The 19,026-nt window shown below is 42.7% G+C and overlaps 1 protein-coding gene across 1 annotated transcript in view; it reads left to right on the plus strand.

The window, feature by feature from the left end:
* Positions 1–19,026, plus strand: part of LOC310989093 (protein sidekick-1-like) — a gene marked incomplete at both ends in the record, with an annotated part of 280,354 nt that overhangs the window by 127,762 nt on the left and 133,566 nt on the right. The window contains one exon of the mRNA XM_083975990.1: positions 14,062–14,195. Within this exon, the coding sequence (XP_083832116.1) occupies positions 14,062–14,195 (134 nt within the window). The remainder of the gene's footprint in view (positions 1–14,061; positions 14,196–19,026) is intronic.

Here is a 19,026-nt window from a genome sequence, read left to right on the forward strand (position 1 = left end):
ACTTTTATGAAAATAGACACAACAATCTCGCTTTCTTGTAGAAGGAACAGGTAAAGTGTGAGTGATGCATTCACTGACAATGCAGCTGCAGGGCTCATGCACATTACAAGATGTATGAAAGCAATTGTGTGTGTGTGTGTGTGTGTTTGTGTGTGTGTTGTTATGTTTGTTATAGAATAATGTAGATTAAAATGTTACACCTGTGGGCAAAATCCTTTTTTTTTTTTTTGTTCCACTGTATTGATTTCCTATCGCCATGGCGACAGGAGTTTCAGTTAAAAGCCCTTGTTTTACAGGACAAGCTGTAACTGTGCGATTGTGTCGGTGTCGATAATAAAGCAGAGGCATCGTGCTTGTTTACTCCGTAGTACTGCTACTGACCTTTAACGTTACGGGAAGCAATTTGTCTGCATTTACAGAGCAATATGTGACTGTGTTTTTTACAAATTATCATTCAGTGTGATCCTGTGTGCGTGCAAATGAACACACGCACACACACACACACACACACACACACACACACACACACATGCATACACAGACTTAGGCAAAACATCCATAGTCGTGGAAATTCACTGAAACAACGATGTTATAATGATGGAGACAAACTGTGCCATGAAATGATAACTAGTGTTATAAAACCTTTGAGTTAGGATGTAGCTGATGTGAAGGAATACTGTTCACTGTGAGTTGACCTTTGCTGCACTGAGGTACAGTAACTTAATTATCTCTGGCTGTATCAAGTCATTGTTGTCGGTTTTACATGGTGATCACTGGACTTGAAGCTGCACCCAGGAAATGTTTTGTTTGTAATTCTTTTTTTAATATAAAATACATATTCATCAAAAATATTTAGCAATTAACTCTCTGCTCATCAGTTCACTGAATTGTTGCAGCTTTTTAAATGAGCTCAAAACCTTTAATTGCCTAGATGGAGGTTGTTTAACCATGGCGCCATCGTTGATTTTTCCAGAAATGTACAGTACAGCATGATATTAAACATATATGAAGCAAAACCTATACGCGGGGCCAATGCATAAAGTCACATGACTCCCTCCTCTCACTAAACACCTTACTGTACCTCCAGCCATGTAACCATTAAAATGTAACACCTGCTGTGTGTCAGCTACAACCCTCTCCATAATCCTGCAGATACTGTAGGGTGTCAAAGCAGAATATAAATCACATGTTCTGGAGCCGTGCCCTTTATTTCAGGTTCAAAAATTCATATGAACCAGAATTAGAAAAATGACGGCTTATGTTCAAGTGCGAAGATTACAGTAGTGTCTGTGTTCAGCTGCCTGGCCTCTCTCTCTCTCTCTCTCTCTCTCTCTCGAGCTGAGCAGCTGGGAGAGCGTTTTGAGAACAAGGTGTGTTTCTCCATCTGAGAGAACGACAGAGAGAGAGAGTGTCAGGCGGAAAGACAGCGAGAAAAGTCACCGCCAGTTGTGTGGTTAATTGGAAGCAGACATAATTAGTGCTAATTAGGATAATAGCCATTCGTCTAGAGATCCATCCACCTAATGGGACCACAACAGTCACTCAGCTGCACACAGACACACAGTCTCACAATAGGAACTGTTAGCCTCCATTCAGCCCCGTTGGAGGAATATGGTCTGGTGCTGGGGATTTAATGTGTGAGCCGCTCTGACAGGTATTTGTACGGAGAAAAGCAAATGTTTTTCCGTGTGCATGCAGACAGACAGACAGACAGATGGACAGACGTGCAGTAACGGTAAAAAGGAAGTGAGTCATGGAGCGTCTGTAGCTGAACAAACAGCGGGTGGAGAGAAAAGTGTCCCCCCACTGTTTACTCAGCATCTCTCCTCACCCCTCTCCTCTCCTCTCCTCTCCTCTCCTCTCTTCCTGCCTCCACCTCACCCTCGCCCTCGCCCCACTTCCTGTTTGGTTGCCTGTCTCCACTGCTCCCTGCCCGTCCCTCAGGCCATGCCAGGGGACACTGAACAAACGTAGTCTGTCCAGCAGCCCTTCTCACTTACTCTTTTTTCGCTCTCTCTCTCTCTCTCATATGCGCGCACACACCAATTACTTTCAGACAGCAGGCCTTAGGCTGTGTGGGTACAAGGATACTACTCCGCTATGTGTGTGTGTGTGTGTGCGGGCATACACTTTCCTGTGTGTTTTATGGAGGACTTATTGGTGGTGGCAGCTGGCCAAGCCGGTGTGCAGCCACAGAAGAGTCTCCTTTCTGTGTTCGTTTGACCATTTGAAGGAACAGTAAAGGAGATTGAGGAAGCAAGCCTGTGATTTAGGCACTGCGTTAATTACAAGTCACAGAGCTGTAGAGTGTGTAGGGCAGAAGGTAGGGAAACGTTTTCTGAGTCAGTGAAGGGGCTGTTAAAATCCCTCACAAACACATTAGTGTTCATTACAGTTGTAACCTCTACCATCTTTCTTTCGTTTTCTTTTTTTTCCCTCTCCCCCTCCTCTCTTTCTCCTCATTGGACTCATGCAGTCAAACTCATAAGCTGTGTTTCTCTGAGAGGAAAAATCATCAAGATTCATCAGGCAGAACAAGGCCATTAACAGTGAATAAGTCGAGATTGAATTGCGAGTTATGAATAAGGTGTGGACAGAAATGGAAATGCTTTTTAGACATGTGAGAGAAGTTTAGTGTTTTTTTTTCACGCTACGTGGCCATAAAGTGTGTAATACTGGTGTACGCCGCTTCCTCTTGAATGGATTAATAGCTGTCACTCTCTGATCATTTCTACAACGATGATATTCAGTATTATTGCTTCTTTAGACTTGATAAGTTTAACAAATGGACCGTTTTAAAGGGAATGTTTTGGATGTCATCACGACAGCAGCAGCCTTCAGCTTCGCGGTAATACGACAGAAACTCTTATAATTTATCCTGAAAATGCCATCCCAAATCTCGAGCAGCAGACGGCGGTTGATAAAGTGTTTTCCGTTCAGCATAACCTTTGAAATTCAGGTGTCATCTTTGATTCATTCCTGTCTTTCGATAATCACCTCAGCCAGCTTACGTGCCCGTGTTTTTTCCCACATGTTGCTATATTAAGACCTGTTGTGACCGAAGTCGAGATGGAGAAGATTATCTAGGCTTTTGTAACTTCCTCATTGTATGAGGGATGCATGATAACTCCCCGTACCGATAACCGATAACATTTTTAATAGTCTATATACACACCTGAGGATAAGAAAAGATGTAGTGAGTAAAGATGATTTGTTTGTTTTTTCACAAAAATCTAAATCATTGATACAAATCCATAATTGTGAACAAATAAATACGATCAACAAGCAGAATTAAACCAAAAAGGGACAAAAACAGTAGAAACAACAATATTAACAACAACAACAACAACAACAAAAACACAATAAAGGTGAAAATTATGTATAGAGAAAAAATAATAATAAGACGGACCTCCATTTACAATCATCTACCATTTCAGGGTAAAGCTCAAAATTTCCCACCCACGTTCGAAAATTATATGTGCTTTATAATGTTCATGTCTTTTTCAAGTGTCCACTGAAATTTCAGGAACATTTTGAAGCATTTTAGATTTTATTGTTGTCTTTTTGTAGCTCGGAAGATAAAAGCTTTTCCCACCATAATATTATTCAGGTCTTTTCCTTCTGCATCGTCTCTTAAATCACCAAAAGGGCAAAGTTTTAACCATGAAAGTAAAGATTAATTTAACATTATAGCTCTGCCTCTGACTTATAACGAACATCACGACTGTAATCACAACAAAAACAAGAACAGTTATGACTCTTCAAAAATCAACATTTGTTATTGTTTCAAATCAACTCAGGGGTCAAACAGACTGAAAATGAGCAAATTCAAAGCAATGCAGGGTAATTATAATTGCCAGCATCAGCAATCAGCAAAAAGATCAATATCAGAAGATATTTTGGTCGATAATCATCTGTACCGATACTTTATGTCTTTGAACTGTCTCCAAACTGTCTGGCTGCTTGTTGTTGTTGTTAGTTGGGGTTTTTTTTCACTAGAAATAGCGAGTGATCAATTTCAGCCTCTCTGCGCTGACTTCCAATCGAATCCCATACCCATTTTAAAATATTGGTGCTCACCTTTACGGGTCGAACACGCCAGTATATTGCTGACCTCCTGCTGACCTGTACGGCCAAACGCCTCTGAACAACAATTACCTTCTGCTCCTCAAACCCTCTATAAACCAGGAGGAGATTGTGCTTTTCAAGTTGTTGCACCAAATTTATGGATTTCCCTTCCCCCCTGTTTCGTCGGGACTGCTGTGACATTCTTTATGAAGCAGCCAGAAACCTTTTTATTCGGACGGGCCCTCGGTTAGTCCGTCTGAGTAGCTGTTCCCGTTTTATCGGTTGCTTTTTTTATTGGCTTATTTCTGTACTTCTGTACTTGTTTGTGTCTCTGTCCTCATTTGTTGGTGGTTGCTGTGATTTAAACTTGTCAGCCCTGAGCTGTTTGCTGGTTTTAATATCGCTTTTAATAATGTATTTCCGTCTACCTGCTTGATTACATTTATTCTGCAGCACCCGACAAATCTGAGAGTGGAGGGGGTTCAGGTTGTTTTTTTTTTGTTTTTTTAGCATACTCATCAGGTTGTTGTCTGACTAAGTTAACTGTGTGCACAACTAATAGAGCTGGATGCACTCATCTTTCTTTCTGTCACATTAGTCAGCCTCACTCCAGCAGCTCTGGACGCACGCAGCCCGCCCACTGTCACCGCCGAACAGGGGGATTCGTTAATCTGAAACGCCGGCAGAGCAACAGTTTGTCCTCACGTCTCCACCTGACTGTGATGCACTGAGCAAATTTTCCCTCTCGTTTTATGTTTCCCCCCAAATTTGTAAAATGCTGCTCTGATTAATTACTACATAGTGAACGTGCAGTTTGATCAATCAGTCATCCTCTGAACTCGACCAGACAGACCATGACGCATCTCATAGCGCGATCACTTTCACCGCTAGATGAAGGGTCTCTCCTTAGATTCGGAGTCTTTGATGTGTGAACTCGGGTAATAATTTCTTCTGATGTTAGCAAAGATACCGTTCATGTCTGTTAATGCAAGGCACGGCAACTTTACTGTAATCCACGGAGAGACCCAGGCCTGTTTGTGCGAGAAATCTTAATGCCACAGCACCCTGTGTGTTTCTAAACAACACCACGCTTCCAACTTTGAAACAGAAGTTTGAAACAAGCCGTGGATCACAAAAGACTCAGTTTCCTCCTGTTTGGAGTTGAAGAACCTGTCTGTACTGAGCAAAGACCTCAACCCCATTCAGCACCGTCGAGATTAATCCTGGAAAACCTGGAAAATGGTTGACCGATTTTCCAGTCATAGAAATCACATGGAAAATGATTTTTAAAAAAGTCAGATGTCTTGGAAAAGCTCGAGTGGTCCTGTAAAATTATTAATCACACCGTGACATCAGCTACCGGAGCTCTATTTGACTTTTTCAGACCCCAAAGGATGTTTTTTCCCAAAAGAAGTGTCTGGGGAGAAACCTAGCGACTTTGAGTTGATGAGTGTTTCCAGTATTCGACTGCGAGCATGAAGGTTTTATCTCCTTGCCTCCTCTGCTGAGTGACAGATAGAGGAGCAGCACAGAGCTGTAGTGGGCGTGGTTTAAAAACAAAAACAACATGGTACATTTGCCATAATATCTGAGCATGTAAGAGATAATTTCATAAATTAGAGCCCGACTGCACATCTTTAAACCAGACTTCTAGGGGTGAGAGAGGAGTAAAGATAGAAACAAAATACAATATAAATAAGCTACAACACTTCTCCAAAGCATGAATGGGACGGGCGATCAATTAGCATCACTGACCAGAATCAGAAACAAGTCCCTGCAGTCAGGTGCCAACCTCTTCCAGAAAGGTTCCCCAGAAGAGTGGAGGTTTTTGTGGCAGCGTATTAATGACTACGGTTTCTGGAACGAGAGGTTCGGTAATCAAGGGCTGCGAGTAAGTAATATTTTCATCATCAAACCCTTTGGGTGTCCATATAATTTTGGCCATCTGCTGTGTGTCCTCCTTCTTGCAGGTTTCATGCATGTAGGTCTGATTGCGTGGCTCTGAATGTACCCAAATTGAATGTTGAGTGTTTCCCTGTTATCATTTTAATGTCCTCCAAAATGTTTTGGCCGTGATTTGAATGGAGATAGACCCCGATCCAGGCCTTCTAAATAGTTCATGCACATTTTTAATGCATCAGCAGCCGGCTTCCATTATTTCTCTTCTCATTTGGTTCAGCTCCAGCTGGCTTATTATGGGGATGTGGAGTTGTTTGGTGGTGGTTGTTTTTTTTCCGCCTTTTGTTTGTCACGAGATAAAAAGAGTTGCAGACATTTTGTGTTCGCAAGTGTTTGAGGGGATTTATTTGGAACAAGTTTGGAACAAGTGCTGAAGCTCACTTAATTACTCTAGCAGCAGGGATGCTTGTGACAGTCCAGCTATACCACCCTGCTGAGAAGCTGCTACAACAATATTAAATATAGTGTAAGTATATTAGGGCTTATAATGAGCCTCATTCACAAACAATCCACCGTGTGTAAGAACATTTTATGCATGAGTCTGTTATTCCAAGATAGTTTCTTGACTGAATTTGTAAAAGCAAAAGTAATCCAAATTTAAATGTGTTAATTTTAATGGGTTTATCAGCATTTATAACCATCAAACTGATGCCCTTTCTCCCTCATCAATTTTCTCTAATTATTTTCTGTTTTTAAAACATTCAGTTAAAAGAACAGAGTGTATCAGTCTTAGCTTACAATGCCATACTGAAATTGTAAAAGTTTTGATCTTTATTTAGCTCCAACATGACTAGGGATTTGGGAAAACTGAATACTACTGTTAAGGTTTAAGGGTAAGAGGTGACACTTGTTCCCACATGTTCCTGAATTAAAAGCCACTAATGCAGGCTTGTGCACTGTTTCTGGAGCATAACTACATAAAAAAAACAAGCAGTTATTCATTAGTTACAGTAGTACACTCAATTAATGTCTCAGTGTTTCATTAATGTCCTTCAAGAGTGAAAGGGAGAGTAGAGCCAGCTGGTTTTGGACAGCCTTGTCAGTCTGGATGGGGGCATGCCAGCGAGGTTCCTGGGGCGTGCTTTGAGATCTGGGTGTTGGAGTCCAGCACAGTTTTGCTTGCTTTCTTTCTTTTCTTGAGGCATTTTTATCATTTGAATAACATTTAAATGTTACTCTGATTGCATTTCTGCTCATTCATTAGCCTACAAAAACACAGGCAATTGCAAACATCATCTTATGTCCCACCCTAGTTTCTCTGAAGCACCCCACTTCAACGTGTTTGTCCAATAACTGCAGTGATTTTCTCATCTTGGTTGTTGGTCCTTGTCCTCCAGCTGTTTCCATTTGTTCCCCAGGTCTGTTATTTCCTAATGTTATTATCCAACTTTGGTCTATTTATTTATTTTTATCTCACAGCCCTTATCTCAGGAGGCCACAGCCGCCTCTGCCTTCGCTAATGCACCCTAAGCCTCTTTTTTTTTGTCCATTGTGTATCCTGAAGAAACCCTTTGGAACAAATGTCCCTTTTTCAGGCCTCATACTCTTCACCTCCACTGTTATATATAATATGATTAAATATTACACTGCAAATATACACTTCAATTCCAATTTATAAAGCTGGTGGTGTCATGAATCTGGTGCATTCACATTCACAAGGTAAGAACATCTCTACAAACATATTATCAAATTAAGCTGAATACAAAATGTTAATTTTTAACTTTTTAAACCACCTGTGTTTACGAACATAGAAAACAACATTGAAGGCATCATTAAATTGAATTCATCATCATTAATGATTTGATTGTAATCCATTAGTAAGTTGTGTTTAAACACATCTGACAGAGTAACAGCAGGCCTCTGTCATTGTTTTACATGTAGCTGTCTGTCAGAGTTGGCCTTTTGTTTACACCAGAACCAAATATTGACGACAGTATGAAGTGAAGTATTACTGTTCCCCACATTGTTACTGTGGTAGAAATAAAATCTCCCATTTTTCTTTGGATTTTAAAAAAGCTTTTCTGTTGAATATGACACAGAAGACTCTTCGCTGTGAATGCCGGCAAGCAGAAACCCAGGTCGTACTGTAGAGTTTAACTTTACCGGTTTAGCTTCTAGGCTTATTTTTTTCACTAATCACAGACTTAAACAAATGTTTTATTTAACGATAGTTTCTCTTTTAGAGGCAGTACATTTAGACTGAGCGTGAGGATTAGAGAATATTCAGCAAATATACTGTAAAACAAATCTTCAACCTCAGGCTGTGTTAACAATAGCTTCATTTAAACTGTGCATGGAAAATCACTAAAGCAGTCAGTGTCAAGCTGCTGGCAGCACAATGTCAAGAGCTACTGGCACCGGTCCAGTTCCCAGTCTTAACTCAGTTAGACTCTTTAATCCCATTACAAAAACAGATCTGACATATTTTTCCAAAACTACATGTAACTGTTGTTGGAAAAGTTCACTTCTCTTCCTTGTTTTTTTCTCTCTCTCTCTCTCTCTTTGTCGCTCTTCTCCTTTCACCACCAGGTTCATTCCTCTTTTTTCCTCGCTCTGTACTCTTACATTACAGTTCTCTACAGCATCTTATATCATCTGTGATTTTCAGTCTCTCCTTGTTCCCAACTTAGCCCTAAAGCCTCACAAGAGGAACTTTCTGTCAGCCGTTGCCATCAGCTAGGAGGCAGTGCATCCTTTGTAATCAGTGAAAAATACCAGCGTCAACCGAGTGAAGCGACCGAACCGAACCGAGAGAGGCAATTCTTGATGGATGACTTACACATTTATCCTCATGAAGTCCAGTGAAGTTTCAAAACAAAAGTTTCCACTGATTTTTCTTTTTCTGAATTCAAAGGTTTAAAAAAAACAAAACAGGCCATAATAAGTGTCTGTAAACCAAAACAATAATCCAAAAAATAATACTTTTTACTGACAAGATTGAGTTTTTACGAGTGATGAACTTCACTTTGTTTTGTTCTTTTTTTTTTTTTTTTTAACGTCAGCCCTTGTTTGCAGTTGTGCAGATAAAAGAAGAAAAAAAACACACGCCAAGAAAAAGCTCTCATAGCACATATTGATGAATACTGTGCAGACGCTTCCTCCATCCTCTCCACATTCAAAACAATGCTCTCTCTGCAGCTGAGTTTTATAGTTACCAATTACTTTGGGATGGAGAACAGCACGCCACAACTCAAGCTGACAGGCAATTTTGAGAGCTGGAAATGTTTAAAAAAATTTTAATACCTCAGCCCTGTGTAATGTTTGTCATAAATAAATCCTCACTTTAAACAGGATTTTTCAGTTACACACACACACACACACACACACACACACACACACACACACACACATACAGTACCTACACTCAACACAATTTGGCCTTCAGCAGGTACGAGAGGTATTTACATTAACTATCAATCAGTCCAACAGAGGAAGCATTCATGTGTCCGCTGGCTGAAACACACCAAAGCAAACATCCGCTTTTAACGGCTGCAGGGGGACAGTGAATGCTCCTAACTGTGCAATTCCCCACGTGAGAGAGTGTGTGTGTGTGTATGTATGTGTGCATGCATGTACAGTACTGTACTGTATGTGTGGGCAGCAGGCTGGTTGGCTGACTGGTTGGCTGACTGGCTGATGGCAACTTGCTCCGGAGAAGAAGAAGAAGAAGCTGCCAGAAAAGCTGCTGCTGTCTGGACTGGGTTTACAGTGGAGTATCCCTCCTTCTGCCCCGCTGCCGCCCTCCTCCACCCCGAGCGTCTGTGTGTCAGACGCACTGAGGGTTAAGACGGTGGCACGCTGCCTATTAGAGGGAGGGAGAGAGGGAGGGAGGGAGGGAGGGTGGACAAGGCAGAGGTAGGCTGTGCTGGCAGTAGACCTGACACACTCACACACATACACTTGGATATATGAGAAAAATAACTCTGACTCACTCTCTCGTCCTCTCTGGCCTGCGACATGTGTGTGCTAATTAGCTCTTGGCACACTTGGCTCACTTGTATGAATGTGTGAATATGTGTGAGTGTGTTCAGCGGTCGGTCGGTCGGTCGGTCGGTCTTGCAGCGCGGTCGGACACCACCCCCCCCATCCCCGTGAGTGTTTATTAAATGAGTCTTGGGGCCAGACACTTAATGAAAGACCAATCTGGCTTGGTGGTTTGGTTCAAAGGAGTCAGGCGGGAGGAGATGGGAAGTGAAGACACGACAGTTTTATATAGAGTGAGGACGGAGAGAGAGAGACAGCTGCAGAGAGAGATGCAAAGAAAATTGAAAGAAACCAAGAAAGAAATGTGAAAGATTGTAATCTGAGGGAGAATGGAAAATGGGATTTGAGAGAAAGAGAAAGAGTCAGGGAGGCTGTTTTTTATTATTTGAGTCGGGACGAGGGATACAGTGAGGAATGCAGAGGGAGGAGGGAATAGGATCTAGATGATTACTGTATTTTAATTTGTCTCTTCTTGCCCGAGGATAAACTGTCACACACATGCATGCAACCACCCACACACACACACAAGCATGCAGAGTTATGCACAGTTTTACAATCGAGTTTGTCTTTAATTAAGAGCCAGAACAGTTTTGTCCATTTTAATTAAATGTCGAACTACAAGAAAGCGGAAAGTTGCATGTTGGATTTGTGTTTTTATTAAAATCAACTACGCTGCCATTCAGTCGGAATGAAAAGACACACATGAGACGTTCATATACAACTATTTGAACTCTGTGTGTGTGCGTGTGTGTGTGTGTGTGTGTGCGAGAGAGAGAAAGTTGGACTCTAATGTAACTCCTAGGATGAGATTGTGTAACCGCCCTCCAGCTACTCTGAATGAATGGGGGGCATTTTATTATTTCTTGAAGGGAATCCCAAATGAAACGAGGTCCTGTAATCTCTGTTGCCCGACTTCTTATTGGCTTATTCCGTTCCTCTCCCTCTGTGTTGCCTTTTTTTCCGCCCACCCCCCTGTTATAAAACTCCCATGTGGAGATTTAATGGGAAATCAAGCCTGAGAAATAAAAAATTAAAGTGTGAAGCAAATCGCTGTAACCATCAGGCTGTGTCATCACCAGTAATTTCACATGTAAATAGGACATATAAATGGCTTTATGTAAATGAGGGTAGATACCACACGAACAAATGCTTTTAACCAAACAAATGTTCAGATGTTAATACGCTATCTTAATTGGTCTTAGAGCGTCCTCACACCCGCCCACTGAGCTCCTTTGACTTTGAATGTTAATAACTTAGTGGATTTAGATTCCCTCGGACCTCCCAGGCTCCCTCCTCTCTCCTCCCTCCGCCCTCCGACACCACAGGCAAGTGGAGACATGCCTTCACTGTCTATTAATCAGCATGTGCTGGGTAAAACAGACGTGATAAAACGGGCTGGTCAGTGTAGTTAATGAGCTTAACAGCTATAAATTGCATTATAGACAGTGGTGAGGATGCAGGATCTATTACCACTGTGGAATAAGTAACAGAGAGAGAGAGAGAGATGGAGAGAGAGAGAGCAGCAGGAAAGCTCTGGTGAAAGTCTCTATTCCAGGCACTGTGAGATATGGTTAAATGCACACACACACACACACACACACACACACACACACACACACACACACACACACACACACACACACACACACACACACACACACACACACACAAAGCGACATACACACATAGACATACACTCACACAAATGAAGTGTCAGTGTTGGGGTTGAAGCTCTGGCTGTTGTGGATGTTCTCCAGGGAAATCACCCTGAATAAAATTAGACCTGAAGAATCTTCTCTGTGTGTGTGCGTGTGTGTTTGTGGCTCTTCCTCTTCCTCTTCTTCCACTCCTTCCTCTTCCTCTTCCTCTTTCTCTTCTCTTCTCTTCCCTTCCCTTCTTCCCTTCCTCTCCTCTCCTCTTCCCTTCTTCCTTTCCCTTCCCTGCTCTTCTCTTCTTTTCTCTTCTCTTCTCTTCCCTTTCCGTCCCCCCTCTCCTCTTTCCTTCTTCCCTTCCCATCCCTCCTCTCCTCTCCTCTTCTCTTCCCTTCCCTTCTTCTCTTCTCTTCTCTTCTCTTCTCTTCTCTTCCCTTTCCATCTCCTCTCCTCTTCTCTTCCCTTCCCGTGCCCCCCCTCGTCTCCTCTCGTCTCCTCTCCTCTCCTCTCCTCTCCTCTCCTCTTCCCTTCTTGCCTCCTCTCCTCTCCTCTCCTCTCCTCTCCTCTCCTCTCCTCTCCTCTCCTCTCCTCTCCTCTCCTCTCCTCTCCTCTTCCCTTCTTGCCTCCTCTCCTCTGCCTCTCCTCTCCTCTCCTCTTCCCTTCTTGCCTCCTCTCCTCTGCCTCTCCTCTGCCTCTCCTCTCCTCCCCTCTCCTCTCCTCCTCTTCCCTTCCATCAGTGTCCTATTCAGTCGATACCTCCTGTGCACATACAAACACCTCCATGTACTCGGCCACTGGATATAAATCTGATCTTCATGGGTGGATCAACTCTCGCCTGCCACAGTAAAGCTCTGGCTGCTGCTAGATCACGTTGCTCGTCTTTATGTGTTTGTGGCAGCGGTTTTCTGTTTGTAACATTAAAGTGAGCAGCTGAGCTGACAATGAGGGGACGTGTGAGTTATCAATCACCCCGTAATCAAACAGCAACCGGCAATAAACTTTGATTTCCATCGTCTCCAGCTGTACGGGGGTTTTGAACCTCTTCCATGCGCTCTGAGCCGCTACAAGCCAAGTTAAATACGTGTTTACTGGCCTTGTGCTGTTTACAGTGCTGTTAGTACACATGGTGCTTTGTTTACTCGCCATCGATTCAAGTTGGAACAAGCGGTCAGGATAAGCGGCATGCTGTTTTGTGGTCAAACTGAAATGGAGTGGAAACCATCTCCATCCGGCGCCGAATGGCACCTGCAGGCCTTGTTTAGGAGCTCAGCCACCGCTGATGATACATCACTGCTAAACCATGTTTGCAGAATCAAACATATGCCTCACACATGCAGATGTTCCCTCCAAATAAAACTGTGCAGTTGCCACAGTTGCTACCTTTTTTTCCCCTCTTTTTTTGTGTGTTTGTTTGTGTGTCACCTAAATCATGTTGCAGTCAGAGCACAGAGTGTACAGTCTGTGTGTAATTGTGATGTGAGGGGGAGGGGGGGGACACAAACACAAACAGAGCGAGTCTATCAGAATAAAGAGACAGCCATCCCACTTTAATATGCTTTATTCTCCCTTTGGTCATATTGATTTTATTTTATCCCAGCGCCGACTCTCAAGTTAGAATATTGGGAGAACCGGAAAAAAAAACACAAGCACTAAAAGCATCAACCTGTGCTTCCTGCCTCGCGGCGTCTGTTCCCAGACAGACAAGTTCAAACACACCAAAATCTGAGCGTTACAAATCTATTTTTTACCCTCCTCAGCCCCTCCTCCCTCCTCCTCCCTCCTCCCTCTCCCCTGTTGCCCTCCTCCCTCTCCACCACGACTCCTTCCAAAATCAACTCTTCCTATTATGCTCCCCTTTAAAAGCAGCAGCAGCACAAAAAAGTCTGTTTGTAAGTGATTGTTTCCGCCCTCCAGTGTGTTACAGTTAGATCTCGTGTTAGCGATTGTGCGCGCTCGGCTCGCGCTCGTATGTTTGTGCCGTATTGATTACTGCGGGTACACGGGGAAATGAGAATGGATCAGTGAAAAAGATGGAAGAACAGCAGATAATACACAAGCAGGCGAGACGAGAGTGGCCAGAAGAAGAATGAAAGAGACACAAAAACGAGCCACATATCAATCTGAGACAGGAGGGGGAGATTTATTTAAGCTCCCAGAATCCTCTTTCCTTTCTGATGCTTGTATTCAATGTTTTCGTTGTTGCCCCCCCAATCCCCCCCCCCCCCCCCCCCCCCCCCCAACATGAATTTGAAATGATCCATGTACCAAATACTCTCCTCTTGTCAGAGACTTAGTTTGAGCGACGCCGTGACACACAAGAGAGAGACACAGAGGCGTGTTTTGTTGTTCCTTCCGTGTTTTCTAATCCCTCGTTCTCCGTCTGTTTTGTGTCCCACAGAGCAATCACTTTGGACAATCAGCTGGTCGTGCTGGCAACCACGGCGACGGACGCAGGGCGTTACCACTTGGAGGCCGTGAACGAGTTGACGGGAGAGATCGTGACGAGTCCCGCCGTCTACCTGAGCATCTCGGGTAAATAAAATAAATAAATAAATAGATAAACATCCTGATCCATGATTTTCTTTGGGAGAACGAACGGGAGCAGCCCGACTAATTAGCAGCGCGAGCGCCGGAAACATCAGAGTCGGCGCAGTCTGCCGTGAAACTGTGCGGTGTATCTAAATCGCACAACGAAACACGGTGTATGCAATGATCAAATATGTCTGACTGGATTAGAAGATCCTCCGACTCTTTGAGAAATACCCACTTGCTCATTATTTCTTATTGGATTTTTTTTTTTTAACCCTTTTTGTGGCTGCATCCTTGCAGCGAGTGAGTGATTGGATGAGCCAGTGAGCCAGTGAGGGTTACTCTGGAGAATTTGGCTCAAATAACTTCTGCTCTACTTTCACAGCAGGTCCACAGCAGTTTGTATTTTCATCCTTAGCAACCTACAGTAGCTACTGAGCACGACTCCTCTCTCTGCTTCTACCTCAGGAGGCTGTTGCACTGAGCGAGTGACGAAATAAGAGAGATATTCTGTTGCTTCCAACTTTATCTGTCGATACAATACAGACAAAACTCACAGCACTGTCTTTGTCCTTTACTCATGTGGTTGTTGATTCCTTCAGGAGACGGTGTAGATGTTGTACCATCACAGTTCAACAACAACAACAGTGCAGAGCTGCAGCTTGAAAGTGACTGCTGGTTAATATACATAGACTTAAAGGGATAGTTCAACATATTGGCAAATTGGCCCATCGCCATAATCCCTATAGTCTTAGCAGTAGGTTTGTAACCTTTATTTGTCGGTGCAAGCTATTTTTAGAACGGTGGAGCAGAGCCGCGAGCTGCTCAGAGCTACGCTACGGAGGCTAATGGGATTTCTTGGTTTCCCTCATCACACTCATCAAATACACAATCCAACAACTCCAAAACGCTCTTGTGGACAAGTTGTGACCTGCACATTCACCACGCTATGAGATATATATACATGTAGATGTAACCAACCTACTCCTAAAACTATAGGGATTATGGCAATGGGCCAATTTGCCAAAATGTTGAACTAACCCTTTAGTAATAGTCTGTATTTCTGTCACTTCTTGTGAGATTTGTTCAGTTTTTTGGACAATGGAACCAAAAAACATGCAGATTAGAGCTTTATAAGAAATTGGCTGTATTGAAACATTGTATAAGCAGAGAGAAGTGAGGAAATAAGATAACGTGAGCCACCCAAACAATCTGTGTTATTACTATGGTTGGGTTTTGGTCGTATATTGATCAATCTGAATTACTATTATCTAAAAAATGATCTGAAGGAATAATTTAAACTCTATATGTGCTGTCTGTCGGCTCAGAGGAGGATTTAGTGCTAATTACATCACTTTTTTATAGATTCAGCTTGTAAGTGAGAGGAGCATGTGAAACGTTTTCACTTTTTATATAGCTACCTGATCCAAATCCTGAAGCCGGTGATTCTGAGCCATTAGGCTGAGAAGTTTAAATGATTGATGTCATATGTATGAAACTTTAACTGGCAGATTGAAACAACTGAAATGACCTGATGCAGTGAGACTGTTTCATTACAGAAGAATCATCACTCAGACGGTCGTGTCTGGGGAAAGAAATTCAGTCGAAAGTTCTCAAGTGCTGTTATGTTTTGTGTTTTGATAAAAAAAAAAAAAAAAAAACAACACAACGTGGCTTGTAGAGAGGTAAACAACTTCTTTTTATCTCAGCATTAACCAGTTATCTGCAGCACTGACATTATGTGGCGGAAAGCAGCCGTCAAGTACCGGTGGCTAAATGTGAAGTCTATTTACGTACTGTCTGGAACATTGCTAAAGAAATAAGATTATTGAGCGGAGAGAGAAAACAATTTGATAGAAGATTTGCTCAACCCGAAGTTTTTCTCTGTGTATATTTAGCCAGACCGGTCATTTAAAGTGCGTTGTCTATATTCTTGTTGGGTCTGCAGTCTGCACTGTGAACACTGGACCGTTCCTACCACTTATAACTCTACAGATTACATCAGTAAGTAGATAAGAGCTTCCCTCCAGGACGCCAGTGTTGCTCCTGTTTAATGGTGTGGTGGTATTTAAAATATTCTATAAATGTATAGTTATTGATCGCCTGTTGATTGTTGCCTTTTTTTAATTTCGCAAAGGGGTCAAGTCATGCAGCTCCCTTTTAATTCAAAAACACTGTTTGTGTTTCATTAACGTTATTAAATGGCAAGCAGCCATTTCCTCAAATAGTCTTCACTCACAAAGATTTGCCAAGTTTGGTGCTCCTGCCTCTGTCACGGCTTTAATCAGTGACTCACTTTATCCCTGCATCCCTTCTTTGGGTCTCTATCGTTTCTCCTTGGAGGCCGGAGTGCAGACTCCTCAGCCCGGCAGTCCTTCAGCTCAAGTGTTCACTATAGTTAAATGAGAGAGGGAGGGAACGCTCTGTCCCTTGTGGCTGTATAGAGTTTTAATTAGATTCTCTTTACAGGGTTGTATCCTTTGGTATACTTTGTCACAGACGCACACACACACACACACACACACACACACACACACACACACACACACACACATAATCACATAAATATACGCGCAGTACCTTGTTACAGCTGTCAGTGTGGAGTGCTCCCTCGGGCGTTTTTTTAGGAATGGTAAGGGTATAGTTAGGCTTCACTGATCAGTCTTCAGCCATAAACGTCAGGGTGTGCGTGCGTGTGTGTTTGTCTCTGTTAATCTTTGAGGGTTTTCTACAATAACGATTTTCTTGGGTAAATATCCTTTGCTATAAAACAGCATATTTGATTCAGTTATTTGTTATTGAGACTGGTGGGGGAAGAAACAAAAAACAGAAGGGAAAGAAAGGAATTAAATTCAAACTGGGAGGACAAACAAAAGAGACCAAATGATGCAAAAAAAGGGCAAGATGTGAAAGCCAAAAAACAAAACAACAACAGCAAACAATGCAATATGGAAACAACAGGTAATATACTCTTGGTTTATTTTCAGTTTGTGTTGTTATGGCCTAAAGAATAAATGAATAGTAGATGATCAGTCAAGGATGAAACTATAGCTGCACTGATAGTTTTTTGTTTGTTTTTTTAACAAATCACACATTTAGTGCTCACCTGTATAATTAATAGAAGAGCAGAGAGCAGCCAAGGTTTGCTGCTGGAAAACGTGAAGGGGGAAAGAAACCCATTTAGTTTAAATGAGATTAAATTAAAGTGAACTGAAGTGATGAGCGGTTCAGCAGGTTAACTGACACACAAAAAAACATGTGAAGGAACTCAGGCAAATTGTGTTTTTGTTCGTTGGTACCTCTTTTTTCTTTCTTTCTCTCTTGTCCTATGTCCTTCTCCTTCTATTTCCTGTCTCCTCTCTTCCCCGTTCCATTAAGCCGCCCATACAGGATCTGAAGACTGAAGTTCGTAGCTGTCACTCAAACATTTTCTATTTCTAAAAATGTTGTCTGTCTTTTCATAAATTCCCCCAGAATAAATGAGATACCTATTTTCTATTCTCCCCTTTCTCACTTTGATTCGAACGCTGTGCTCAACAGAGACGAACAAGCGAGACAGAAGACTGGTAGAGAGAGAGAGAGAGAGTAAGAGAGTGAGAAGAAAAAAGAATTAATGAAGTGAGTCACAGGGTGCAGGCTGAGGATATGACCAAACAACCTGTTAATGTCAGGACGGCTGGAGTAGAAATCTCTTTGTTTTTCCCTTTCAAGCACACACACACACACACACTCATACACAGGCGTGAACAGTTCAGGTACAGTCACATTTGAACAATGTGTCACATTCATGCTGCGTCACCATTGTCCGTCAAAACTCTTTGGCTAATCCACAAAGCCTGCCAGAGCCAAGAAAAGCAGGTGTGTGTATGTGTGTGTGTGTGTGTGTGCTCTGCCTCCTTGACACAGCCACTATCTGCATGTCCCTGACCGCCGTCCTACTACGACTGTGGCCCCCAGACTGCCGAAAATAAAAAGCACTAACTGTCATCCGTGGTGGAAGCTGCAACGGCCACAATTGATAGCGGCTCAACAGCTTGGTGAGAGGTCACACACTGTAATCACTGGAAGTACAGCCTGCCTCTAAAATAAACAGCTCCTGTACTGCAGCTTTTTTTTTTGCTTTTTTTATCACCACTGACAACATATGGTGTTACAGGGAACATTTTCAGTCGGTCGGTCGTCAAACCGCAGAGAGAGAGAACATGACAGATTGGACAGAAGTTGGAATTTAAATATTCAAAGACGAACATGTGCTGCACATGGCGTCCAAATATGGAGTCAATACGGCGAAGCTGCGACTCCAGGGAAGGAGGGGTCAGCTTCATAATGCAGAGTCTGGTCATTTAGTTTCATTACGTATATACGCATGTTTGATTCAGTGTGTGTTTGCGTTAGAGAAACAGAGCTCTCTTGGCCTCAGGGTATTTCTGTTTCGGGGAGATGAGGATCCCTACTCCAATTAATTAAGCTCCATGCATACCTGACATCATTTCTCCCTTCCCTTTTTTTTTCTCTTTAGTACACACACGCGCACACACCTCGGCCTGCCAATCAAAACAGCAGTCAGCCTCCCTGTTGCCCAGAAGAGTGCGTGCGTGTCTGCGTGCTACTCTTCAGTTCACAGCTGTGGAGGTCTTTGTAGATTTGTACTTCAGACCATTACAGCGGCAAAATATCCCCAACGAGAGAGCGCGCTCACTAGAGAGAGGAGAGCCGCGCCACGCAGACATGCAAACATGTAAAAGAGATACATGGCCAGAAATCACTCATCATATCAGGGCATCATCAAAGACACGCACTTTACAGAAATAAAAGAAATAAGACAAAACGGGCC

The sequence above is a fragment of the Trachurus trachurus genome, assembly GCF_905171665.1.
Source record: "Trachurus trachurus genome assembly, chromosome: 1".
Lineage (NCBI taxonomy): Eukaryota > Metazoa > Chordata > Actinopteri > Carangiformes > Carangidae > Trachurus > Trachurus trachurus.